We start from the raw sequence: 22,132 nt of genomic DNA, 5'->3' as shown, positions 1-22,132 counted from the left end.
ATATACAGTTTTTTGAGGAAGTTCTCAGGAAAGTTGATAAAGGAAAGGCAATGGAAGTTGTCTACATGGACTTTAGCAAGGCATTTGACAAGATTCGGCATGGGAGGTTGGTCAAGAAGATTCAGTCGCTCAGAGTTCAATATGAAGTAGTAAATTGGATGCGACATTGGCTTTTTGCACTTCAGTAGGGCCAACCAGAGTAGTTCTTTCACAGTATGTGGTAGGGCACTGAGGAGTGTAGTAGAACAAAGGGAATCTTAGGATACAGGTCCATAATTTGTTGAATATGGCATCACAGGTAGATTGGGTTGTAAAGAAAGCTTTTGGCACCTTGGCCTTCAGAAATCAATGTATTGAGTTCAGGATTTGGGATGTTATGTTGAAGTTGTATAAGACATTGGTGAGGCCAAATTTGGAGTATAGTGTGCAGTTTTGGTCAGCAACCTACAGGAAATATGTACCGTAAATGAGATCAGAGAAAATTTACAAGGATATTGTCCAGTCTGGAGGATCTGAGTTATAAGGAAAGATTGAAAAGGTTAGGACTTTATTCTTTTGTATCCTCTTTCATATTATTGGAAAGCTTACCTACATATTTCATCTTTTCCCTGACCCACCTATTGGGCCTGAACACCTCCCTCTGCAACTGGATACTAGACTCCCCGACTGGGAGACCTCAGTCAGTCCGGATCGGGAGCAGCATCTCCAACACCAACTCACTAAGCACGGGGGCTCCCCAGGGTTGTGTGCTCAGTCCACTGCTGTTCACTGTGCTACAACACACAGCTCGAACCACATCATCATCGTGGTGGGTCTCATCAGCAAGAACGACGAGTCAGCTTACAGAGAGGAGGTGCAGCGGCCAACAACCTGTCTCTGAACGTGAGCAAAACAAAAGAGATGGCTGTTGACTTCAGGAGAGCACGGAGCGACCACTCCCCGCTGAACATCGACAGCTCCTTGGTAGAGATCGTTAAGAGCACCAAATTTCTTGGTGTACACCTGGTTCCTCAACACCAGCTTCATAGCTAAGAAAGCCCAGCAGCATCTCTACTTTCTGCGAAGGCTGAGGAAAGTCCATCTCCCACCCCCGATTCTCATCACATTCTACAGAGGTTGTATTGAGAGCATCTTGAGCAGCTGTATCACTGCTTGGTTTGGAAATTGCACCGTCTTGGATCACAAGACCCTGCAGCAGATAATGAGGTCAGCTGAGAAGATCATCGGGGTCTCTCTTTCCACCATTACAAACATTTACACCACACGCTGCATCTGCAAAGCAAACAGTATTATGAAGGACTCCACGCACCCCTCCTATAAACTCTTCTCCCTCCTGCCGTCTGGGAAATGGCACCAAAGCATTCGGGCTCTCACAACCAGACTATGTAACAGTTTCTTCCCTCAAGCCATCAGACTTCTCAATACCCAGAGTCTGGACTGACACCAATTTACTGTCCTCTACTGTGCCTATTGTCTTGTTTATTATTTATTGTAATGCCTGCAACTGCTTTGTGCACTTTATGCAGTCCTGGGTAGGTCTGTAGTCTAGTGTAATTTTTTACTGTGTTGTTTTTACGTAGTTCAGTGTAGTTTTTTGTATTGTTCATGTAGCACCATGGTCCTGAAAAGTGTTGTCTTGTTTTTACTGTGTCCTGTACCAGCAGTTATGGTCAAAATGACAAAAAGTGACTTGACATATGGCTTTTTTAGTTGCATTGAGGTGTTTTTCAAAAGTGTCCCAATCTTCCGTCTTCCGACTAATATGCCCTAACTTTTGCTTTTATGTTGTCTTTGATTTCCTTTGACAGCTACAGTTGTGTCATCCTGCCTTTAGAATACTTCTTTGCTCTGTATCTATCCTGTGCCTTCGGAAATACTCCCAAAAAACTCCAGCCATTGCAGTTCTGCTGTCATCCCTGGTAGTGCCCCTCTCCAACCTACTCTGGCCAGCTCCTCTCATACCTCCAGAATTCCTTTACTCCACTATACAACTGGCTTTAGCTGTTCCCTTACAAATTTCAGGGTGAATTCAATCATTTTATGATCACTGCCTCTATGTATGACTATCATGTTTCAAACTGACTAAATATCTGTATTGTACTGCATTCTGAAACTTTTGTCCACACAGAAGCTTTTGACTGATCTGTAAGCCTTGCTATCATGCCATTACATTAACAACTACATTATTAACACATTAGACAGAACCAGCGTCTGAGTACTGAGAAACTGAGAGCAAATTCTGAAACAGCTCCTGGGGACGGAGTGGACCCACAGTGAAAAGATCTGCAGAGTAAGAGTGAACTGGAGAGAACAACATTCCCAGCTGACAGGGACAGAGAGACCCCACCAATCCATGAGCAGGAGTGAGGTTGGGGCCCAGTGGATCTCAGTGGATCAGTGGCTCTGATCACTGGGCTTTGTCTGATGAGCCTGGTCTCTCCAGTCAGAGTTCAACTCGGTGCTGAGTGAGTGTGAACATCAGTGTTCTTGCTGCTTCTCTGTAACCAGTTCTTCATTGTCTCATGCAGTTGCGCAGTTTCGACCCTGACTCAGATATTTCCAGCTATCCCGTTATTCCGGAAAATGTAATTCATGGAGTCGCATTCGTATTTGACATCAACACCATAGAGAACATCAGTGACGATAAAATGAATGTGTTTCAGGAGTTGGAGACAACAGTGGTTCAGAAGTGTAAGTGTTTTCTTTTGGTCTGAGTAACCATTGTCACAATGTTGCAGATTCACATTGATATCTGGATCATCTCTCTTTTCCAGATATTCACAGGGTTGTGATTGGGACCCAGTTTGATTTATTAGGGATGCCAGAGAAACACAATGCATGGATTTATGAATTCAAGCCACTGCAGCAGAAGGTAATAATCTGTAGAATCAGGAGCAGTGATATCAGTACAATGATTTTACAGTGTACCGGTCCCCCTGTGTGGGGTTGCACACACATCCACTGTTTATTGTCCATCCTTGATCAACCTCAGGCTGGTAACAGTGAACCACCATTTCCATGTCATTGTAATTATGATCTCAGGCGGTCATCGGACACTCAGTCAGTGATGTGCATTCATGCTCAACCTTTGAAGTTATTTTATTATCAAAGAATATTTTTGTCACCACGTACAACCCCAAGATTCATTTTCTTGCAGGCATACGATAAGTCCATAATAGAATGATAACTAAGAGAGCATGGTGAACTGCCCAGTTGCACTGACACCCACAGTGATGAAGAGTTTAGAGAAACATAGAAACATAGAAAACCTACAGCACAATACGGCCCTTTGGCCCACAAAGTTGTGCCGAACACCTCGCTATCTTAGAAATTACTAGGCTTACCTATAGCCCTCTATTTTACTAAGCTCCATGTACCTATCTAAAAGCCTCTTAAAAGACCCTATCGTATCAGCCTCCACCACCGTTTCCGGCAGCCCATCCATGCACTCACCACTCTGAGTAAAAATCTTACCCATGACATCTCCTCTGTACCTATACCAAGTACCTTAACACTATGCCCTGTCATGCTAGCCATTTCAGCCCTGGGGAAAAGCCTCTGACTATCCACACGATCAATGCCTCTCATCATCTTATACATCTCCATCAGGTCACCTCTCATCCTCCATCACTCCAAGGTGTAAAGGTGTTCACTCAACCTATTCTCATAAGTCATGCTCCCCAATCCAGGCAACATCCTAGTAAATCTCCTCTTCACCCTTTCTATGGCTTCCATATCTTTCCTGTAGTGAGGCGACCACAACTGAGCACAGTACTCCAAGTGGGGTCTGACCGGGTCCTATATAGCAGTAACATTACCTCTCGGCTCCTAAATTCAACTCCACGATTGATGAAGGACAATACACCATACACCTTCTTAACCACAAAGTCAATCTGCACAGTTGCTTTGAGCATCCTTTGGACTCAGACCCCAAGATCCCCTCTGATCCTCCACACTGCCAAGAGTCTTACCATTAATAATGTATTCTGTCGTCATATTCCACCTACCAGAATGAACCACTTCACACTTATCTGGATTAAACTCCATCTGCCACTTCTCAGCCCAGTTTTCCATCCTATCAATGTCCCGCTGTAACCTCTGACAGCCCTCCACACTATCCACAACACCTCCAACCTTTGTGTCATCAGCAAACTTACTAACCCATCCCTCCACTTCCTCATCCAGGTCATTTATAAAAATCACCAAGAGTAAGGGTCCCAGAACAGATCCCTGAGGCACTCCACTGGTGACTGACCTCCAAGCAGAATATGACCCATCTACAACCACTCTTTGCCTTCTGTGGGCAAGCCACTTCTGGATCCACAAAGCAATGTCCCCTTGGATCCCATGCCTCCTTACTTTCTCAATAAGCCTTGCATGGGGTACCTTATCAAATGCCTTGCTGAAATCCATATACACTACATCTACTGCTCTTCCTTCATCAATGTGTTTAGTCATGTCCTCAAAAAATTCAATGAGGCTTGTAAGGCATGGCCTGCCCTTTACAAAGCCATGCTGACTACTCCTAATCATGTTATAACTCTCCAAATGTTCATAAATCCTGCCTCTCAGGATCTTCTCCATCAACTTACCAACCACTGAAGTAAGACTCACTGGTCTATAATTTCCTGGGCTATCTCTACTCCCTTTCTTGAATAAACAGACAACATCTACAACCCTCCAATCCTCGGGAGCCACTCCTGTCCCCATTTTACCTGCTGCGTCCTCTGAAATGGTAACACAAGGAATTTAAAGTTGCTAACCATCTCTACATCTGATCCTCCAATAAGGACTGGCTCACGGACCTCTGGTTTCCCTCTCCTGAGCCTACAGTCAGCTCCTTGGCCTTGCTGACATTGTGTGAGAGGTTGTTGTTGTGACACCACTCAGCCAAATTTTCAATCTCTCTCCAGTATGCTAATTCATCACCAACCTTGATACGGCCCACAACAGTGGTGTCAGAGTCTGGTGATAAAACATATCAGCTCCTGCCTGGGAGCTGACTTGGATCCACTCCAATTTGCTGACTGGAGCAACAGGTCTGCAGCCAATGACACCTCACTGGTTCTTCACACAACCCTGGAACATCCGAACAGGAAAGATACATACATCAGGATCCTCTTTATTGGCTACAGCTCAGCATTCAGTACCAGCATCCCCTCAAAACTAATCAATAACCTCCAAGACCTTGGCCTCAAAACCTCCTTGTGCAATTGGATCCTGGATTTCCTCACTTGTATACTTGTCATTTCAGATTGGCAACAACATCTCCACGATTTCCATCAGCACTGGTACACCACAAGGCTGTATGCTTAGGCCCCTACTTTACACCTCATTGGCTAAACACATCTCCAAAACCATATTCAAGTTTGCTGATGACACCACTGTTGTTGTCCGTATGATGGTGATCAATGATGGTGATGAATTAGCATACAGAAGGGAGATTGAAAATTTGGCTGAGTGGTGTCATAACAACAACCTCTCAAACAGTGTCAGCAAGGCCAAGGAGCTGACTGTAGACTCAGGAGAGGGAAACCAGAGGTCTGTGAGTCAGTCCTTATTGGAGAATCAGACATAGAGATGGTTAGCAACTTTAAATTCCTTGTGTTACCATTTCAGAGGACCCACCAGGTAAATGCAATTGTGTAAAAAGTACGACAGTGCCTCTACTTCCATAGGATCCTGTGGAGATTTGTCATGATGTCAAAGACTTTCAGAAACATCTATAGATGTGCAATGGAGAGTGTATTGACTGGCTCCATCACAGCCTAGTATGGAAACACACATTCCTCTTAATGGAATATCCCACAAAAGATGGATTCAGCCAAGTACCTCACAGGTAAAGCCCTCCTAACCACTGAGCACATCGACAAGAAACACTGCTGTAGGAAAGCAGCATCCCTCATCAGCGGTCCTCACCAATATACATCCTAAAATGCTTTTTCTTCACAGCCACGCACAAAAACAGAGGAATGTCCCAAAGAAGGAATGACAGATGTTAGAACCCGAAAGTCCCCCCAGCTCCCCCCTCCCACACGTAAGCAGCAGTGGACAACAATCCCCCCTCCCCCCACCGGCAAAAAAAAATATCAGCACCATCACCGAGCACTCAAGCGTGAGCAAAACAACAGTAACGACGCAGATTGCAGTTACCCCAGAGACTACATTGTTCACCCGGCATTCGACATACCACAGGCTCTCTCCCTAATAAGGGAGAAAGTGATGTCTCCATTTCACAGCGAGCAGGGAGACATAACAAACAACTCTCTGGATTATGATGTTAAAAGTCCACCACATTGTTCTTTATCGAACTCTGTGCCCAAAGATAACGAGTCTCTGGGCACACAGCCACAGATATTCTGACCCCTCTGATGACACCGACCCTCGATCTGCCCGTCTTCAGAGGCTCGAGATCCTAGGCTTCCAAAGCCGAGCCGAATCCTTAGGCCGAGCCCTTGGCATGCCGAACAACGGCCAACCCTGAAACCCCAAGAGCAGGTCCCATTCCCGCAAAGAACCGTAGTCAGCGTGTAACCCCAGGTCAGGGTCTTCAAAAGAACCCTGAAAGGGAAACTAAAGATATTAAAAATGGAAATAGTGTTGTTTCTGAAGATGAAAGCAAAGGAGTCATCGTTTAACACCATCATCACTCTGCTCTGCCTTCTATAAGCCTTTCATACCAGGCTGTGAGACAGACAGTCAATATACTCTCCACTACACATCTAGAGAAGTTTGTCAAAGTTTTAGATGTCATCCCAAATCTTTGTAAACTTCTAAGGAAGTGGAGGCACTTCTGCTTTGCTCATAATTGCACTTAATTTTTGGCCCAGAACAGGTCCTCTGAAATAGTAACACCAAGGAATTTAAAGCTGCTGACTTCCTCCACCTCTGAATCCCCACTGAGGACTGGCTCGTGGACCTCTGGGTTCCTCCTCCTGAAGTTACTAATCAGTTCCCTGTTATTGCTGACATTGGGGTGGGAAACACAGCATCCAATCTGTGCATAGCATGATCCCACTGACAGAGAGGTAGGAGGATGTCACTCAGCTCCTCTATCATGCTGCCCCTATCATTACAATTCAGCTGATCTGCCCTGGACCTCATCTACTTCTGTCCCAGTTCCCGGCACCATTGATCCCCAACCTTTCAAACACTTATCCAGTAGATAGGTGACCAAAACTGCACACATTACTCCAAGTTAGGCTTCACCAACATCTTATACAACTTCAACACAGCATCCCAAATCTAATACTCAGTACATTGATTTATGAAGGACAATGGGACAATGTGCCTAAAGCTCTCTTTACAACCCTATTTACCTTTGATGCCACTTTCAAGGAACAATGTGTTTTTATTCCTAGATCCCTCTGTTCTACTGCTCAATGCCATACCACTCACCATGTAAATCCTATCCTGGTTTGTCCTCCCAAAGTGCAAGACCTCACACTTGTCAGCATTAAATTCCATCTGCTAATCTTTTGCCCATTTTTCCTGCTGATCCAGATCCTGCTGCAAGGTTTGATAGTCGTCTTCACTCTCCATTACACCACAATCCTGTTGTCATCTGCAAATTTGCTGATCCAGTTAACCACATTATTATCCAGATCATTGATATAAATGGGAAGCAACAACAGACCCAGCCCTGATTCCTGTGGTTCACCGCTAGTCACGAGCCTCCAGTCAGAGAGGCAAACATCTACTACCACTCTCTAGCTTTTATTACCTTATCTTGAATGCCAAGCTCACACATGGGACCTTGTCAAATGCCTCGCTAAAGGCCATGAGACGACATCCACTGCCAAGCCTTCATCCACTTTCCTGTTAACTACCTTGTAAAGTTGGTTAGATATGACATATCATGTACAAAGTCATGTTGACTATCGCTAACCAGTCACTGTCAATCCAAATATTTACTATATATCTGGCCCCTTAGAATACCTTCCAATAACTTACCGACTACTGACGTCAGGCTCACCTGACTGTAATTTCCCAGCTTATTCTCTGAGGTTTTCTTAAACAACCAAACAGCGTTACCAATCCTCCAATACTCCAGCACTTCACCCGTGAAGGATGTTTTAAATATCTTGGCTAGGGCATCTGCAATTTCTGCACAGGCATCCCACAAGGTCACAGGGAACATGTGTCAGGCCCTGGGGATTTATCCACTATAATTTGTCACAAGGCAGCAAACACCTCGTCCTGTGTAACCTGTATAGGTGTTTGGAGTTGGTGCTGAGGAGGTTCAACAGGTTGATTCTAGAGATGAGGGGATTCAACATGAGGAGAGATTGAGTCCCCTGACACCTATCAAATGGTGACAGGATGTGGATGTGGAGAGTATGTTTCCTATGGGGTGAGTCTAGGACCAGAGGACACGGCCTCAGAATAGAGGGGCGACCCTTTTAGAATGGAGATCAGGAGGAATCTCCTTAGCCAAAGAGAGCTGAATCTGTGGAATTCATTGCCACAGGTGGCTGTGGAGGCCACTTCTGTATCTATATTTAAGGCACAGTTGATAGATTTTTGGTTGCTCTGGACATGAAGGGACATGGGGAGAAGACAGGAGTTTGGGGCTGAGATGAAAAATGGATAAGCCATGATGAATTGGTGGATGGGCCAAGTGGCCTAATTCTGCTCTGATACCTTATGGTCTAAGTAAATACAGATACAAAAAATCCATTAAGATCTCCTCCATATCTTTCAGCTCTGATCTTCAAAGGAGCAATTTTGTTCCTTGCTGTCTTTGTGTTTGTAAAATATCTTCAAAAGCCCTAATGCCTTCTTTTAGCCCTGATTTCTTTCTTAAGTGTTCTCTTGAATTTCTGATACTCCTCAAATACCTAATTTGTTTAGTTAGGTGCTCCCGGTGCGGCCTCCTCTACATCGGTGAGACCCAATGCAGCTTGGGGGACCACTTCGTCGAGCACCTCCGCTCTGTCCGCCACAACAGACAGGATCTTCCGGTTGCCACTCACTTCAACTCTGCTTCACATTCCCATTCGGGTATGTCCATACATGGCCTCCTCTACTGCCATGATGAGACCAAACTCAGGTTGGAGGAGCAACACCTCATATACCATCTGGGTAGTCTCCAGCCCCTTGGCATGAACATTGAATTCTCCAACTTCTGGTAATTCCCTCCCCCTCCCTTCCCCCATCCCAGTTTCACTCTGCCTCCTCCTCCAGCTGCCTATCACCTCCCTCATGGTTCCACCTCCTTCTACTACCCTTTCCCCTCACATTCCTTCTTCACCTCCCCTGCCTATCCCCTCCCTGCTTCCCCTCCCCCAACCGTTGATCTTTCCTCTGATTGGTTTTTCACCTGGCACCTTCCACCCTCCCCCCACCTTCTTTATAGGGCCCCTGCCCCCTCCTTCTTCAGTCCTGATGAAGGGTCTCGGCCCGAAATGTTGACTGTTTGTTTCCACGGATGCTACCCGACCAGCTGAGTTCCTCCAGCTGTTGTGCGTGTTAATTTGTTTTTACCTGCCTATACCTGCTATGCACCCCCTCCTTCTTAACCAACGCCTCAATAGCTCTAAAAACACAAGGAACTGTGCCAATCTACACTTGCCAGGTTCTTCCAAAATTGGCCTTTCACCTATTTAGAATCTCAACCCAAGGAACAGACCTGCTCTTCACCGCAATGAACTTGAAACAAATGGCATTGTAATCACTAAATAGGAAGTGTTCACCTACACATACTTCTGTCACTTCCCTGTCTCATTCCCTTATAGGAGATCTAGTATCTCACACTCTCTACCTGGGATCTCTATGCACTGATTCAGGAAACTTTCCTGAACACACTTGAGATATTCTATCCCATCCAGCCCATTAACAGCATGGGAGTCCCAGTCAATATGTGGAAAGTTAAAAGCACCTCATGTCCAGGGGTGCAGGACTAGCCGGAGTGCACCCGGCACATCGTTAAGAAAAAAGACAAACTAAACAAGCTAATTAATTACTAAAGTCACCCAGGGTGGTTTCAGTATCTCCGAAACTGCTGATCTCCTGGAATTTTTACACACAGCAGACTCCGGAATTTACAAAGAATGGTCCCAAAAATGAAAAAACATCCAGCGAGTGGCTGTTCTGTGAGTGAAAACATCTCGTTAAACCCACTCGCTGGATGTTTTCTTTGTTTTTGGCACCATTGCCACCTGTGGCCCCAGGGTCGCTGTTCAGTTCAGCTTCTTTCTTAAGGATGTGCCGGGTGCCTCTGGCTAGACCTGAACCCCTGGACATATCACAACCTTATGTTTCTTATAACAGTCTGTGATCTCTCTAATTTGATCATCTAAATCCTGCTGCCTATTATGTGATCTATGATGTAATCCCATTAACATGGTCATACATACCTGTCTTATTCCTCAGTTCTATCTATAAAGCCTCAGGAGCCGAACTGTTCATTTACCCTGTAAAAGCCCTGCTGTGATATTTTCCCTGACTAGAATTGCCACACTATCCCTTTTACTTCCTCCCGCTCTATCACATCTGAAGCAACAGAGTTCCAGAACAGTGAGCTACCAGTCCTGCTCCTCCTGCAACCCAGTCTCACTAATGTCTACAATGTCATAATTCCATGTCCTGATCCATGCCTTAAGCTCATCTGCCTTTCCTACAATACTCCCTGCACTGAAATATACAAAACTCAGAACATTAGTCCCACCATGGTCAAACTTTTGATTCCTGACTCCACTATCTGTTCAGACAGACTGGCTTCCTTCCCCTGCAGCTCTAGTTTACACCTCCAACATCCTCACACCCCCACCCTCAGAGCACTAGAACCTTCCTGCTGGGATATTCACTTCCCCTCCAGTTCAGGTGCAAACCATCCCGTCTGTACAGGTCCCACCTTCCCTGGAAGAGAGCCCAATGATCCAATAATCTGAAGCCCTCCTCCTCCTGCACCATCTCCTTAGCCACATGTTAAACTCTATTACTCGGCTTTACTTTGTGCTGCCTCATTTTACTGATATTTTCTGCCCCCTCCTGCCACACTTTGTTTGTCAAATCCCCCTCACTCCTCTGTGCCACCGCTCTCTCACTTCCTCTTCAGTTATTAATCATTCTGCCCCTGGAACCCTCCCCTTTCTGTCCAGTCTGAAGCCTGGTCTACACAGTATTCACGTGATTCCCCAGGACACTGGCCACAACACAGTTCAGCTGAAGCTCATCCCAATGGAACAGCTCTCTCCATCTCTGTTACTGCTACCATTGCCCGTGAATCTGAAGCCTGTGGAGTTTATAATTCCATTAATACCCTCTCTCGCCTTCCTTTCCCTCAGTTTGAGAATTTGGCGGTACGTACTGGGATGGAAAGGCGTTCCATGTTTGTGGTTTCGAATCGGTGGAGAGGTGATCAGATCGAGATGATAAAATGCATCCTGGCCCTGTATGTTCTGGATAATATGGTCAGAAACATTGATCGATTTCTCAGAGTGGTGTAATGGTCACAGCTGACCTTGTCCAGTGCTGAGAATCCGATCCAGTTCCAGGAGCACAGACACTGCTGTGGGATTGATATTTTTATTGTTTTCCCTGTAGTTTTAGCATTCTTTATGCTTGTTTATATATTTGTACAGTCACCTGTTTGTCTGTAAACTTTTAGTAACTTTGTACAATTGGTTCCATTCTTCTGTCGTTTCTTTCCCTGCAAAGCTGAAGGGGGAATCAGTTTGTATCTGCTGAAAGGGTTTCTCAAATAAACTGGCCCAGAGCACTTGGCAGAATAAAAGCAAACCATGTGCTCATGGTCCTTTGTTACAGTGGTCAGAGTTACAGATGGTCAGATTTACAGCCAGTCACCGTTACAACCAGACACTCACACAGATGGTCACAGTTACAGTGGTCAGAGTTACAGTCACTCATTGTTACAGCAGGGCACTGGTACAGTTGGTCACTGTTAAAGTAGGTCACAGTTACAGCCATTCCCTGTTACAACAGGTCACACTTACAGTCAATCACAGTTACAGCTGGTCAGTATTACAGCCTGTCACAGTTACACCTGGTCACTGTTACAGATGATCACTATTACATCTGTTCATAGATGCAGCCAATCTCAGTTACAGATGGTCACTTTTAGAGCCAGTGACAGTAACAGCCAGTCACAGCTACAGCCATTCATTGTTACAACTGGTGACAGTTGTAGCCAGTGACAGACAGAGATGGTCACCGGTGCGGTTATTCATTGTTACAGCTGGTCAGTGTTACAGATTGTCACTATTACAGTCGGTCACAGTTACAGATGGTCACAGAGACAACTGGTCACAGTTACAGCCAATCACATTTACAATTGGTTGCTATTATAACCAGTCAGTCACAGCCGGTCACTGTTACAACCACTAACAGGTACAGATCATCACAGTTATAACTGGTCACAGGTGCACACATTTATTGTTACAACAGGTGACAATTACAGCTGGTAACAGTTACAACCAGTGACAATTACAAACAGTAACAGATAAAGATTATCACAGTTTACAGGCAGTCACTGTTACAGGCAGTCTCAGTTACAGCTGGTCACTATGACAACCAGTCACAGTCAATGTTCCCTGTAATTAGTGATGACCAGTGTGCACAAAATTCTTGTGCTGTGCAGTTTTTTGCCCAGTGACAATAGCATTTGCTCATTGAATTTTTAATTTTGTGCACTCACACAAAACATTCGTAGCAGGACTACATCATTGCAAACTCCACATTTTCAATACTGTCCGCATCAGAAACCGGAAAAGGACGTGATTGTGCACGATTGTGAAATGTACTTAACATACGAACAAGGTAGAGGCTAACAACGATTTGTGCACAGTTCAAATTCATTTGCACACTAGTAGCAAAAGATGTGTGTGTGCTTACACACGCACACACCTTACAGGGAACATTGGTCACAGTTACAGCCAGTCACATTTACATTCAGTCACTGTTAAAGATCATCACAGTTACAGCCAGTCACTGTTACAGCCATTCATAATTACAGCTTGTCACAATTACAGCCCCTCACATTTACAGTTGTCCACAGTTACAACCAGTCACAGTTACAGATATTCACAGTTACAACCAGTCACAGGTTGTTACAGTTATTATCTGTACCTTCTCTGCCTTACCTGCTGATGTAGACTGACTCTGTCTGACCTGCACCATGATGAACATCTAATGAAACTGTGGTAAACATAAGATTTGTGACTCATTCTTGAGTTCTAAAGAAGCTGCTGGACATCACCCCCAGATCTAACAGAATGGACAGGAGCACAGTAAGGGAGCGAGTGGCCACAGCTTTAAGCTGCAGTTATTTCAGTCCATTGGGCTTCACAGGCAAGTCGGATGGACTGAGGATATGGACTGGAACTGGGAACTGGGATATCACAACCAACAACAGAAACATGACTGAGGGAAGGGTAGGGTGGGCAGCTCAATGCTCTGGGTACAGATGCTACAGGTGTGACTGAGGTACAGGTAAGAGAGGAGGAGGGGGAGTTGATATTTGGGGAAAGAGGACATAGGAATGCTCTTTGCTTGGAAGCTCATCCAGTGAAACTGTTGGAAACAGAACGGGATGGGTTGTAGCCCCCATCAATAGTCAGTGGGAATTGGATGAGCAGATACGTCGACATAGATGTAAACATAAAAGGGTTGTGTTAATGGGAGATTTTAACTTTCCAAATATCACCTGGGCAACCAGAGTATAAAAGGCCTGAGCAGAGTGGAATTTGTGAATTATGTCCAATAAACCTTCCATTATTATATACTGGAGCTACCAGAGAGAGTACAGCGCTGGATCTCCTCCTGGTGAATGAGGGAGGGCAAGTGCCAGAAGTGGGCGAACACTTTGGACCCAGCAACCATAACTGTGTCAGTTTTAAAATAATTATGGAGAAGGAATCGACCAGTACACAGGTTCAACTGTGGAACTGATCCAGCTTCAGACCACACTCTATAGCTTAGCCTGCTTCAGAAACACCAGCCTGTAAACCAACTACCTTCTGAGCTGCAATGTGTAGGGGATTGGAAGCTGAGGATTTACCAGTTATATAGAAACATTCAACAAATCTCATCAAGCTGGTTTAGACAAAAGGAGGACAGTTCAGAAAGCTGGCAATCTTGGGAAATTACTTCAGCATGTAAACTTCACAATGTTGACTCAAGGGAAGAAATGAAGGCGGAGGGATTAAAGATGTTGGAATATGGAACTATTCCTGACTCAGGGTCTCAACCTTAAATGTTCAAAAGACCATAAAATATAGGATCAGAATTAGGCCATTTGGCCAATTCTGTTGCACCATTTTATCATGACTGACCCATTTAGCCACTCCGCTTCCTCAAGCACGGGGAAATCTGCAGATGCTGGAAATTCAAGCAACACACACAAAATGCTGGTGGAACACAACAGGCCAGGCAGCATCTGTAGGAAGAAGTACAGTCGGTGTTTCGGGCCGAGACCCTTCGTCAGGACTAACTGAAAGAAAAGACAACAAGAGATTTGAAAGTAAGAGGTGGAAATCCAAAATGATAGGAGAAGACAGGAGGGGGTGGGGTGAAGCTAAGAGCTAGAAAGGTGATTGGCAAAAGGGGTACAGAGCTGGAGAAGGGAAAGGATCATGTGACGGGGGGCCTAGGGCGACAGAAAGGGGAAGGGGAGCACCAGAGGGAGATGGAGAACTGGCAAGGAGTGATTGTGAGAGGGACAGAGAGAAAAAAAAGAGAAAAAGGAGGGAATAATAACTAAATAAGGGATGGTGTAAGAAGGGGAGGAGGGGCATTAACAGAAGTTAGAGAAATCAATGTTCATGCCATCACGTTGGAGGCTACCCAGACAGAATATAAGGTGTTGTTCCTCCAACTTGAGTGTGGCTTCACCTTGACAGTAGAGGAGGCCATGGATAGACATATCAGAATGGGAATGGGACGTGGAATTAAAATGTGTGGCCACTGGGAGATCCTGCTTTCTCTGGCCAACAGAGCATAGGTGTTCAGCGAAATTGTCTCCCAGTCTGCGTCGGGTCTCACCAATATATAAAAGGCCACACCGGGAGCACCGGACGCAGTATACCACACCAGCGGACTCACAGGTGAAGTGTCGCCTCACCTGGAAGGACTGTCTGGGGCCCTGAATGGTGGTGAGGGAAGAAGTGTAAGGGCAGGTGTAGCACTTGTTCTGCTTGCAAGGATAAGTGCCAGGAGGGAGATTGGTAGGAAGGGATGGGGGGGACAAGTGGACAAGGGAGTCGCGTAGGGAGCGATCCCTGCGGAAAGCAGAAAGAGAAGGGGTGGGAAAGATGTGCTTGGTAGTGGGATCCTGTTGGAGGTGGCGGAGGTTACGGAGAATTATACGTTGGACCCAGAGGCTGGTGGGGTGGTAGGTGAGGACAAGGGTAACCCTATCCCGAGTGGGGTGGCGGGAGTATGGGGTGAGGGCAGATGTGTGTGAAATAGGAGAGATGCGTTTGAGAGCAGAGTTGATGGTGGACGAAGGGAAGCCTCTTTCTTTAAAAAAGAAAGACATCTCCTTCATTCTGGAATGAAAAGCCTCATCCTGAGAGCAGATGCGGCAGAGATGGAGGAATTGCGAGAACGGGATGGCATTTTTGCAAGAGACAGGGTGGGAAGAGGAATAGTCCAGGTAGCTGTGAGAGTCCCTAGGCTTATAGTAGACATCAGTGGATAAGCCGTCTCCAGAGATGGAGACAGAAAGATCAAGAAAGGGGAAAGAGGTGTTGGAAATGGACCAGGTAAATTTGAGGACAGGGTGAAAGTTGGAGGCAAAGTTAATGAAGTTGACGAGCTCAGCATTTGTGCAGGAGGCAGCACCAATGCAGTCATCGATGTAGCGAAGGAAGAGAGGGGGACGGATACCCATATTGGCTTGGAACATGTACTGTTCCACAAAGCCAACAAAAAGGCAGGCATTACTGGGACCCATACGGGTGCCCATGGCTACACCTTTGGTTTGGAGGAAGTGGGAGGAGCCAAAGGAGAAATTATTGAGAGTAAGGACTAATTCTGCTAGACGGAGGAGAGTGGTGGTAGAGGGGAACTGGTTAGGTCTGGAATCCAAAAAGAAGCGGAGCTTTGAGACCTTCCTGGTGGGGGATGGAGGTATATAGGGACTGGACATCCATGGTGAAAGTTAGGTGGTGGGGGCCAGGGAACTTAATATCATTGAAAAAGTTCAAAGCGTCAGCAGTGTCAGCAACATTGGTGGGAAGGGGTTGAACAAGAGGGGATAAAAAAGTCTCAAGGTATGCAGAAATGAGTTCAGTGGGGCAGGAGCAAGCTGAGACAATGGGTCTACCTGGACAGGCAGGTTTGTGGATCTTGGGTAGGTGATCACTCACATTTAATTGACTCTGCCTCCCATTGTTTCTCCTGACGAGCTCTGAGGGTGACACTCTCCGCCATGAGGAGGTACCTGGCGTCCCTATCACAATCCCTTCCACGCCTACGGGACACTTACCTTCTCCGTTTGTCATGGACCTGTCCGTTATTTCATCCTCCGTCAGATCCATGCGTGCAGTCACCGTTTCTTTGACTTTGTCACATCCTGCAAGGATCGCAAGATCTTCCATCTGCAGACCCCAGAGCCCGCTAGCTCCACCACTAGCAGGCATGAACTTCAGATCACTACCCCGGCCATCGGTCTCGGCGGCTCTACCAACCCAGGGCATATTCAAAACCCGGACTCCAGCATCATCCGTCAGGCTCCAATGACCATGGACACCTTCAAAGCGATTGCACAGCCTCCAACTGCGACTCCAGCCTTGAATTCCAGGCCGGGTCTTCATGCCTGCTCTGGATCTCGTTATTGCTAACTGCCGCCAGGACATCAACTGTCTCAACTTCACCACACCTTGTTCCAATTCCAACCTTACTCCTTCCAAACGCTCTGCTCTCCGCTCCCTCCACACCAATCCTAACCTCACTATAAAACCCGCCGATAAGGGGGGAGCTGTTGTTGTCTGGCGTACTGACCTCTACCTGGCCGAAGCACAGCGATAACTCTCTGATACCTACTCTTATTTACCCCTCCATCATGACCCCACTAAGGAGCACCAGGCTCCCACACCATCACCAATCTTACCAGCTCTGGGAATCTCCCATCCACTGCCACCAACCTAATATATCCTACCCAAAATCCACAAACCTGCCTGTCCAGGTAGACCCATTGTCTCAGCTTGCTCCTGCCCCACCAAACTCACTTCTGCATACCTTAACACTGTTTTATCCCCCCTTTTCAATCCCTTCCCACCTATGTTCGTGACACTTCTCACGCTTTGAATTTTTTCAATGATTTTACATTCCCTGGCCTCCACCGCCTTATTTTCACCATGGACATCCAGTCCCTATATACCTCCATCCCCCACCAGGAAGGTCTCAAAGCTCTCCGCTTCTTTTTGGATTCCAGACCTAACCAGTTCCCCTCTACCACCTCACTCCTCCGTCTGGCGGAGTTAGTCCTTACTCTCAATAATTTCTCCTTTGGCTCCTTCCACTTCCTCCAAACCAAGGGTGTAGCCATGGGCACCTGCATGGGTCCCAGTTATGCCTGCCTTTTTGTTGGCTTTGTGGAACAGTCCATGTTCCAAGTCTATACGGGTATCCGTCCCCCTCTTTTCCTTCGCTACATCGACGACTGCTTTGGCGCTGCCTCCTGCACACATGCTGAGCTCGTCGACTTCATTAACTTTGCCTCCAACTTTCACCCTGCCCTCAAATTTACCTGGCCCATTTCCGACACCTCCCTCCCCTTTCTTGATCTATCTGTCTCCATCTCTGGAGACAGCTTATCTACTGATATCTACTTTTAGCCTACAGACTCTCACAGCTACCTGGACTATTCCTCTTCCCACCCTGCCTCTTGCAAAAATCCCATCCCCTTCTCACAATTCCTCCATCTCCACCACATCCGCTCTCAGGATTAGGTTTTTCATTCCAGAACAAAGGAGATGTCTTCCTTTTTTAAAGAAAGGGGCTTCCCTTCCTCCACCATTAACTCTGCTCTCAAACACATCTCTCCCATTTCACACACATCTACTCTCACACCATCCTCCCACCACGCCACTCGAGAAAGGGTTTCCCTTGTCCTCACCTACCACCCCAGCAGCCTCCAGGTCCAACTTATAATTCTCCGTAACCTCCGCCACCTCCAACAGGATCCCACCACCAAACACATCTTCCCACCCCTTCTCTTTCTACTTTCCACAGGGATCGCTCCCTACGCGACTCCCTTGTCCACTCGTCCCCCCCATCCCTTCCTATCAATCTCCCTCCTGGCACTTATCCTTGTAAACGGAACAAGTGCTACACCTGCCCTTACACTTCCTCCTTCACCACCATTCAGGGCCCCAGACAGTCCTTCCAGGTGAGCCGACACTTCACCTGTGAGTCCGCTGCTGTGGTATACTGCGTCCGGTGCTCCCGGTGTGGCATTTTATATATTGGTGAGACCCGACGCAGACTGGGAGACCATTTCGCTGAACACCTACGCTCTGTCAGCCAGAGAAAGCAGGATCTTCCAGTGGCCACACATTTTAATTCCACATCCCATTCCCATTCTGATATGTCTATCCATGGCCTCCTCTACTGCCAAGATGAAGCCACACTCAGGTTGGAGGAACAACACCTTATATACCGGCTGGGTAGCCTCCAACCTGATGGCATGAACATTGACTTCTCTAACTTCCGTTAATGTACCTCCTCCCCTTCTTACCCCATCCCTCATTTATTTATTCTTTCCCCCTCCCCTTTTTTCCCTCTCTTTTTTTCTCTCTCTGCCCCTCTCACAATCACTCCTTGATATATCTAGTTTTTTTTGTTCTCTCTCTCTGCCCATCACTCTGCCGGTTCTCCATCTCCCTCCAGTGCTCCCCTCTCCCTTTCTTTCTCCCTAGGCCTCCCGTCCCATGATCCTTTCCCTTCTCCAGCTCTGTATCCCTTTTGCCAATCACCTTTCCAGCTCTTAGCTTCACACCACCCCTTCCTGTCTTCTCATATCATTTTGGATTCCCCCCCCCACCCACTTTCAAATCTCTTAATATCTCTCCTTTCAGTTAGTCCTGACGAAGGGTCTCGGCCCGAAACATCTACTGTACTTCTCCCTACAGATGCTGCCTGGTCTGCTGTGCTCCACCAGCATTTTGTGTGTGTTGCTGCTTCCTCAAGACTACTTGACCCTCCACCTACCTTTGTATCATAAACAAACCTGGCCACTATCCATCATTTCTTTCCTTTCAAGCACTGAAACCTGAAAAGAGGTGGTCCCAACGCAGACCACTGTGGAACACCACTAGTCACCAGCAGCCAACCAGAAAAGGTTCCCTTTATTCCCACTCATTACCTCCTGCCAATCAAAGCAATGCTCTATCTATGCTAGAATCTTTACTGTAATATCATAGGTTCTTAATTTGTGTGGCAACTTGACAAAGACCTTCTGAAAATCCAAGTAGATAGATAGATAGATACTTTATTCATCCCCATGGGGAAATTCAACATTTTTTCCAATGTCCCATACACTTATTGTAGCAAAACTAATTACATACAATACTTAACTCAGTAAAAATATGATATGCATCTAAAGTCACCCTCTCAAAAAGCATTAATAAAAAGCTTTTAAAAAGTTCTTAAATACATTGAATGGTAACTTAAGCTCAGTCCTAACCCCGGCACTTTAACGTATCTTACTCCTGGCAGTTGAATTGTAAAGCCGAATGGCATTGGGTAGTATTGATCTCTTCATCCTGTCTGAGGAGTATTGCATCGATAGCAACCTGTCGCTGAAACTGCTTCTCTGTCTCTGGATGGTGCTATGTAGAGGATGTTCAGGGTTTTCCATGATTGACCGTAGCCTACTCAGCGCCCTTCGCTCTGCTACCAATGTTATACTCTCCAGATCTTTGCCCACGACAGAGCCCGCCTTCCTTACCAGCTTATTAAGACGTGAGGCGTACCTCTTCTTAATGCTGCCTCCCCAACAAGTCACCACAAAGAAGAGGGCGCTCTCCACAACTGACCTATAGAACATCTTCAGCATCTCACTACAAACATTGAATGACGCCAACCTTCTAAGGAAGTACAGTCGACTCTGTGCCTTCCTGCACAAGGCATCTGTGTTGGCAGTCCAGTCTAGCTTCTCGTCTAACTGCACTCCCAGATACTTGTAGGTCTTAACCTGCTCCACACATTCTCCATTAATGATCACTGGCTCCATATGAGGCCTAGATCTCCTAAAGTCCACCACCATCTCCTTGGTCTTGGTGATATTGAGACGCAGGTAGTTTGAGTTGCACCATATCACAAAGTCCTGTATCAGTTTCCTATACTCTTCCTCCTGTCCATTCCTGACACACCCTACTATGACCGTGTCATCAGCGAACTTCTGCACATGGCAGGACTCCGAGTTATATTGGAAGTCTGATGTGTACAGGGTGAACAGGACCAGAGAGAGCACTGTCCCCTGCGGCGCTCCTGTGCTGCTGACCACCGTGTCAGACCTACAGTCTCCCAACCGCACATACTGAGGTCTATCTGTCAAGTAGTCCACTATCCAATCCACCATGTGAGAGTCTACTCCCATCTCCGTTAGTTTGTGCCTTAAGATCCTGGGCTGGATGGTGTTAAAGGCACTAGAGAAGTCCAGGAATGTAATCCTCACAGCACCACTGACCCCATCCAGGTGAGAGAGGGATTTGTGCAGCAAATACGTGATAGCATCCTCCACTCCCACCTTCTCCTTATACGCAAACTGAAGAGGATCCCGGGCGTGCCTGGTTTGTGGCCTCAGATTCTGTATTATCAGCCTCTCCATGGTCTTCATCACGTGCGACGTCAAGGCAACAGGTCTGAAGTCATTCAACTCCTTTGGTTGTGGTTTCTTCGGTACCGGGACAATACAGGATGTTTTCCACTGTCTGGGTACTCTTCTCTGCTCCAGGCTCATGTTGAAGATGCGCTGTAGGGGTTCTCCCAGCTCAGTCGCACAGGCCCTCAGTAGTCGTGGGGATACTCCATCCGGTCCAGCCGCCTTGCTGGTACAGATCTTCCTCAGTTGACCTTCCACCTGTGCAGCCGTAATCCCGGGCGTGGGCAAGGTCTCCTGTGAGTGGCTATTTTCCTGTGAGGGAAGTAAGAGGGAGGACAAGTAGAAAGACATCCATTAATTCTCCTTTGTGTATCCTGTTTGATATTTCAAATAATTCCAACAAATTTGCCAGGAGAGATTTTCCCTTGACTATAGATTATTTTTATCATATGCCTCCCTGTATCTGGAAACTGCATCCATAACAATCAAATCCGATATCTTTCCAACCACTAAGTTCAGACGAACTGGCCTATAATATCCTTTCTTCTGTCTCTCTCCTTTCTTGAAGTGTGGAATGGCATTTGTAATTTTCCAATACTCTGTTACCATGCCAGAATCCACTGATTCTTCAAAAGATCATTACGAATGTCTCCACAATCTCTTCAGCCACCTCTTTCAGATCCCTGGGGTGTGGACCATCTGGTCTATGTGACATCTACCTTCAGACCTTTTAGTTTCCCAAGCACATTTCCCAGTTAATGGCAACTTCACACACTTCTGCCCCCTGACCTCTTAAACTTCTGGCATGCTGCTAGTCTCTTCCATTGTGAAGATTGATGCAACATAGTTGTTCAGTTTGTGCTCCATTCCCTTGTCTCCCATTACTACCACTTCAGCATCAACTTTCAGCAACCCAATATCTACACTTGCCTCTCTTTTCACTTTATATGCTGTATATTTGAAGAAAGTTTTGCTATCTTCTTTTATATTATTGGTCTGCTTGCCTTCGTATTCTATCCTTTCCTTCTTTATAACTCTTCTAGCTTCATTCTATTGGTTTTTAAAAACACCCTAATCATCTAACTTTCCACTAATTTGTGATCTTTTCTGTGCTCTCTCTTTGGCTTTTATGTTTGCTTTGTCTTCCCTTGTCAGCCATGGTTGTGTTGTCCTGCCTTTAGAATACTTCTTCTTTGGGACGTATCATTCCTGCGCCTTCCAAATTGCTCTCAGGGGTTCCAGCCATTGCTGTTTTGCAATCATCCATGCCAGTGTTTCCTTCCAGTCAATTCTGGCCAGCTCCTCACTCGTACCTCTGTACTTCCATTTACTCACCGTAAC

At 46.2% G+C, this 22,132-nt stretch overlaps 1 protein-coding gene across 2 annotated transcripts in view; it reads left to right on the top strand.

Annotated features, from left to right (window-relative positions):
* LOC140735181 (interferon-induced protein 44-like) overlaps positions 1-11,753 on the top strand; it is a 48,757-nt gene extending 37,004 nt beyond the window's left edge. For both annotated transcript variants that reach the window (XM_073060089.1, XM_073059999.1), the window contains 3 exons: positions 2,529-2,691; positions 2,775-2,872; positions 11,289-11,753. In XM_073060089.1, coding sequence (XP_072916190.1) covers positions 2,529-2,691; positions 2,775-2,872; positions 11,289-11,450 — 423 coding nt within the window. In that variant the 3' untranslated portion in view covers positions 11,451-11,753. The remainder of the gene's footprint in view (positions 1-2,528; positions 2,692-2,774; positions 2,873-11,288) is intronic.
* Positions 11,754-22,132: the final 10,379 nt, after the last annotated feature.

The sequence above is a fragment of the Hemitrygon akajei genome, chromosome 1 (assembly GCF_048418815.1).
Source record: "Hemitrygon akajei chromosome 1, sHemAka1.3, whole genome shotgun sequence".
In the NCBI taxonomy this organism is placed as follows: domain Eukaryota; kingdom Metazoa; phylum Chordata; class Chondrichthyes; order Myliobatiformes; family Dasyatidae; genus Hemitrygon; species Hemitrygon akajei.
This window is presented reverse-complemented; position numbering and strand designations above follow the sequence as displayed.